Here is a 5,665-nt window from a genome sequence, read left to right as displayed (position 1 = left end):
TGTTGAATGGTGCTTGAAAAGTCTCATACAAAGTAAACATCTCATTACGCCTTCATTGTTGCTCAGTTGCAATTTAATAACACAGTACAGTATAAGCTACTTAGCATAATCTCTGGGTAAAGAGTCCAGTTGAGAGCACCTGTCCTGCACTGCCTGAACGTGGCTGACAGATTCAAAGAACAAAGTCATTGCAAATCTCAAGGAGCTTAGAAATTCCTTGCTACTTTCAGTAACAAGTTTGCAATCTTTGACCCTTATTCTCCAACTTTTCTCGTCTTTGGACTACGATTTCGCAGTACGTAAGATACATGTATCTATTAATACAGATCTTTACGTGTCAGTGGGGACCCCTAGCGACCACAGTTAGTTTTGCGGATGTGGGTTGAACTGCCGCGATTTCAGCCGCGTTTCGTGGCACCTCATGCAATAGGACCTATTGCACGAAGGTGCCACGAAACGCTAAGGATGCACTTGGCAAAGCAATTTTGATGCTGTTTGGTACACATTGTAATGACGAAAATACTTGTTCAAATAAGGATAATGTCCAAATCCAGGAATACGTTTTCGTGTGTGTGTGTATGAGCAAGGAGGTTTTACCTCCTTCAATGGTATGAGGAGAATTTAGGAAAGTGGCCGGGAACGAATATCCTGATGAATAAAGATTCTCAGCAGCAGTTCTTCTGTGTGGAGCAACAATACAGTTGTTTGGGTTGTCTTCACAAGCTGTTTATTCGGTGAAGGATCGCGAAGAAAGACACCGAAAATCCCCGTTTCAGTGTTTGTATACCTAAGGAACTGTTGCAATACCACCCATTCTTAATAGGGGGCGCTGTGAGACCGTCTATTTCTTCTAGGTGGTAGATCATAGGCGTCTGCTGTGAATTTTCTTGCACGTTGCTTGAGGATATGCTTGTTAACGCTTTTTACAAGTACAAATAAGTTATGAATATGTAAGTCATTGAAAGCTATGTATATACTAAATGTCATTACAATCTATCAAGATCTAACGTTAGAGGTTCTAAAGTTATGCTGACCATAAATATCCAGAAAAACAAACAGACATACAGACAGACAAACCAAAAACAATATCTCCAGTTTTCTTGTAGGCAATAATGGCTCGTGACTTGTGCTGAAAGTTGAAAGACTTCACTGTTTTATTGGACTGTTTGCTTATTACTGTATAGTATATATACATCTACCTCAAGAAGTAGGAGTCAATTACAGCAAATAACATACTGGATGGCTTTCTGTTTGTGCATTGACATTATGTGAGTAATGCATTTTATATATATATGAAGAAAAAAAACATTTTTTAAACTTACACAAACATATCCAAGATCAAAACACCTCTTAGTTTCTTATCATCTCAGAAAAACACCTTGTCTCTTCACTGCTGGTTCACAATACAAGGCCATAAAGAAAATTTAAGATCACAGACGAAGTCCAAACCTGAGACATTACCAAAATGCTGTAGTCTTTAAATTTCATGGCAACTTAAAACATAGTAAATAGATTACCTCTATAAGTTAAAAATGTAAAACAAGCTCAGTGAAAGCTTTTCAATTTTCATGGGTACAGCTACAGTTGAAAGCTGTTGCCATGACCAGCAAAGTAAATAACAAAGTTGGTTTGGTTCAGTGCTGTCTCTGCCTTTGAATATTTTTCTATCTTACTCCTTGTTTGCGAGCTCGTATTGTTGATTTTTGTTGTTCAATTGTCATTCTAAGCTTACAAAAATACATATTCATTAGTTTCATGTCATGAAGTTCAGATTTTTTGAAAGTGACATTTTTGTCTTCTTTATCCTACAGGCAAATTTCCATCTTGGGACAGAGAAACAGGTCCTTGTGACAGCTCCTACTTGGTCTTTTTACTAACACTGGCAATCATCCAAGTGTGAAAGAGACTACTAGAAACACTTGGATACAAAAGACCCAGCCATGGCCTGGGTGAAACAGACAATACTGTCCATCAACTGATATTTACATTCATAAATGAATAGCAGCAATCATACAAGCTCATTGCAACTGCTTTTCCACACCTAACATAACACAATTTGTAAATGTGTGATTTTACTTCACCTTGTTCAACTACCATTAACTATGAAAACATACTATACAAAGTGCAGTATGGGTACTTTTTTCTAAGGCACTTGAACAAAAAGGCTACGTTGTTGCTGAAATGGTTGCTGACCATACTCAGGTACTCTACATCTCCAAGTCTGACTCCTCACTAACTGAGGGACTCCTGTCCTGACGAGTGTCCTTTGTACTAGTATTTTGGAATGACCCCTCGTCACTGTCACTGTCACTGTCACTCAGGTTGTAGCTGGTGGACTGAGACCTGCTGTTTCTTTCAGCAACAAAGACCTCGTCCACTCCAGCACTGCGCAGGGCCTCTTGGTACTTCTTCTCAGCCGCCTTCCTTGCATTGATCTGGAATTGGCAAGTTTTGTAGGTGTGAGATAGAGAGTAGAAATCAGGCAGAAGAGGAAGCTCAAAAAGAAACTATCCAAAAACAAGATGACCTATTGTTACATAAACAGTCAAACATGTCAGCACTTCTACATAAGGAACACCTGGCCAATGTGATCACTGGTGGTCACTTTGATGCTGTATTTTTTCCCATTGACACAAGAATAAAAAATCTTGTCTATACTAAAGTGACCACCTGTCAACATAAACCACAGTTCACCTGACATACTAAGTTATAATTAACCACTTTTTTCTCCATTTTCCTTCAGATGCAGGCTCTTTTTTTTAAATTCTGTTTTCTTTAGCCGGGGTAGCCCAGCTCAGTGTATCACACTGCTTTTAATACAGTAGGGCTCTTCTTATACTGATAAAAAGTGATATACGATATTCATAAACATAGAAGCTGTACTTTTACATTTAGGAACATCTACTTACCTGTGATTGCCTCTCAAACATATATGGCCTATTTTCCACCCTTGCCATCATTTCATTCAGCGACCTCTTGTAGTCCAGCTGGCGGGCTCTCTCCTGATCTCTGTTGAAAAGACATCAAAATATTAGATGTTGGTGGATTGTTTTTATCACAGCTGGTACCTGAATACAAATTATGAAATGGGCTTGACAACGAGTTGCTCAACAAGTCCTAAGCTTCACCAGATGCCCCAAATTTAGGTCATTGACCTATAGTAAATACAGGGCAGACCAGCTGTCTGTCATGGATTATACCATATACAGTACTACTAAATTTCTTGAAGAGGGTATTGGACTACTGTACTGAAAAACTGCTTGTGGGCCCAATTTACCATGTTTTTAGGGGACCTCATTAACTACCCACATGCCAAAAATTCATACAAATCCATCAAAAGGCTATTGAGTTAGAGGTGAGATCAGGCATATATGCACACAACCAAAAACGATACCCCCATCAGAGGTGAACCAGAGGTAAATGACAACATACTGTATATAGTACTTTAGTAGTTGTACAAACCTGAATTCCTTCAGCTTGTCATCATTCACTTCACTGAGGGCCAGAGACTGATCATTAGCCCTTGCCTTGGCGGCCAAAGACTTTCTAATCTCCTTCTCCTTCAGTCTCTTCTGCCTCTCCCTCATCCTCTCCTCCTGCTCATACATCTCTCTCTCCATCAGGGATGCTCGCACCGCCTGGGTCCTCTTACGTGTGGACTCTGTTGTAGCAGCCGGGATGGAGTCCATGGACGTGGATAACCGCCCCGGGGAGGAGAGGGGGCGTGACCGGGGCGCTCTGAAAGGCCACCTGTTCTCCTTCAGACTCTGCTGGTCCCTCTCTATGTCCTCATAGATCTTGTGAGCCTTCGAGGGAATACGAGACGTGCGGAGGTTGAACGGTTGTTGTACAGTGGCCTCCTTTGCTCTCCTCTTCTGTCCGAGCTCCCACTGCAGTTTTTTGTGTATGTGGTCAAAGTCGGGTACTGAGTGCCTTATCTTTGGTTTGAATGAGTATCCGGCACTCTTGGGCCTATTGCTGTACATTCTACCTTGTGAAGTTGCCATTTTGGCATTCTCTCTCGCCTGCATACTTGGAGGGAGGGAAGCTGATCTCATGAGTTCCTCTGCCCTCATCTTCTTCTTAATTGCCCTGTACTCCTCATCCTCCAGGATTCTGTCTGCCGCTGCGGGGTCATGCAAGGATCGAGGCACGGGCTTGGCTTTGAACTGTTTTACCTTCTTCTTTTTTGGGGTGGTCTTCATCATGAACTGAGCCCGTTCTAGTCTTTCCTTCTTTTTCTCCTCTTCCCTCTTGTAGAAGCTGAAAGGTTTTTCCATGGACTTGAGTATTTCTTTGCTGTATTGTCTGATCTGTTGCCTTTTCTCTTCCTGTTCCCTCATGATATCATCAAACATTGGGACATAAACATGTGCTGGTGCTGGGGAGGCTTTGAACTTCTTCTGTAGCTCTGCTTCCTCTCGTTGTTGCTTGGTGATCAAGTGTTCTTGAAGGGCTAACATAGCAGACGTCTTTTTCTTTGGCTTGCTGGCCTCGCGCAAAGTCATTTCAAAGGGTTCTGGAATTGTGATCTTAGGAGACCACTCCTTGCTTTTCTTTGTTGAGGTGCTGGTTCGAGAAGCTCTTGACACTGACCTCCCCCTGGGAGCATAGTCATCCACAGAGAAGTCATCCCACATGTTATCTATACGATTCATCGGCGTGGGTCCTGGGGTTGTTTGCCGCCAGGGTGAGGGGCGATCTTCAAGTTCGTACTCATAGCCACCGCCATCATCATCACTAGAAGCATAGCTGTCCGACCCCGCCCTCCGTAAGTCCTGTTCACTCAGACTTCTGGCCCTTTTCAGGTAGTTGAGATCGATGTCTTGGTCTCTTTTTGCTGACCAGGCAAACTTGCTGCTGGACATTGAGGGAGGTCTGCTGCTGGTGGTGGGCAGAGGCGGCTTGGCTGCTGTCATGTCCCTTATCTTGTCCGCACTCCGGGATGCCCTGAAGCTACTTCTCAAGTCATCCAGATCTCTGAACAGCTCCTCCGTGCCTGCACTCTCCATGGCGTCTGCTTCTCTGTGGCTTCGCCTCTCCTCTGCTTCGCGGATTTCTTCATACAGCCCGTGCACCATGGTCAAGGTCTTCTGGTGTTCTCTCTTCAGTTCCTGCATCTTTTCATAGAAATCATCGGTGGACATGTTGGACATTTCGTTGGCAAGAGCACCAATCGGGTCGACAGTGTGGTGCACATCCTCCTCGTATACCCGTGGTTCACCTGTGTAATCTCCGCCCGCTCCTGGCTCTCCGTCCTCAGGCTTCAGCCAAACATCTTGGACTGTAGAAGTAGTGGTTTTCGGTTCGTCGTCGTCTGATCGGAGGAACTCGTCGACACTTTCCGTCCTTCTCCCCGGCGATCTTTTCTGCCCCTGACGACCCTTGTTCTTGATCTTAGTAGTGTCCAGTCTCTCGCTGAAGCTTGCCGCTAGTCGAGATCCCGGAATCCTGGGGTTTTTCACGCAGGAATTGGTCAACATTGCCATTCCATGGCCGGTTGCCATGATCGCCGTTTGACTATTTACGCGTCTCCTTGGAATGAATAAACCACGGTTGATTACTATCCCGCCATGCTTTGCGCTGCATCTGTCTATTGCAGATCTAGAATTTGCCTGTCAAAATGATTAAAATCTAAAGATATATCTAAAATATAAGCTTTAGA

At 43.5% G+C, this 5,665-nt stretch overlaps 1 protein-coding gene across 1 annotated transcript; it reads right to left on the bottom strand.

The window, feature by feature from the left end:
- Positions 1 to 1,133: 1,133 nt before the first annotated feature.
- On the bottom strand, positions 1,134 to 5,590 carry LOC118417778 (protein FAM161A-like). Its single transcript, XM_035823495.1, has 3 exons — positions 3,463 to 5,590; positions 2,910 to 3,009; positions 1,134 to 2,435 (listed from the first exon to the last, which is right to left on the bottom strand). The coding sequence occupies exons 1-3, from the start codon at positions 5,505 to 5,507 to the stop codon at positions 2,208 to 2,210; spliced, it is 2,373 nt and encodes a 790-aa protein (XP_035679388.1). The 5' UTR covers positions 5,508 to 5,590; the 3' UTR covers positions 1,134 to 2,207.
- Positions 5,591 to 5,665: the final 75 nt, after the last annotated feature.

Source organism: Branchiostoma floridae, chromosome 1 (assembly GCF_000003815.2).
Source record: "Branchiostoma floridae strain S238N-H82 chromosome 1, Bfl_VNyyK, whole genome shotgun sequence".
NCBI classification, from domain to species: Eukaryota; Metazoa; Chordata; class Leptocardii; order Amphioxiformes; family Branchiostomatidae; genus Branchiostoma; species Branchiostoma floridae.
The sequence above is the reverse complement of the archived record's forward strand: the minus strand, read 5'-3'. Positions and strand labels throughout refer to the sequence as shown.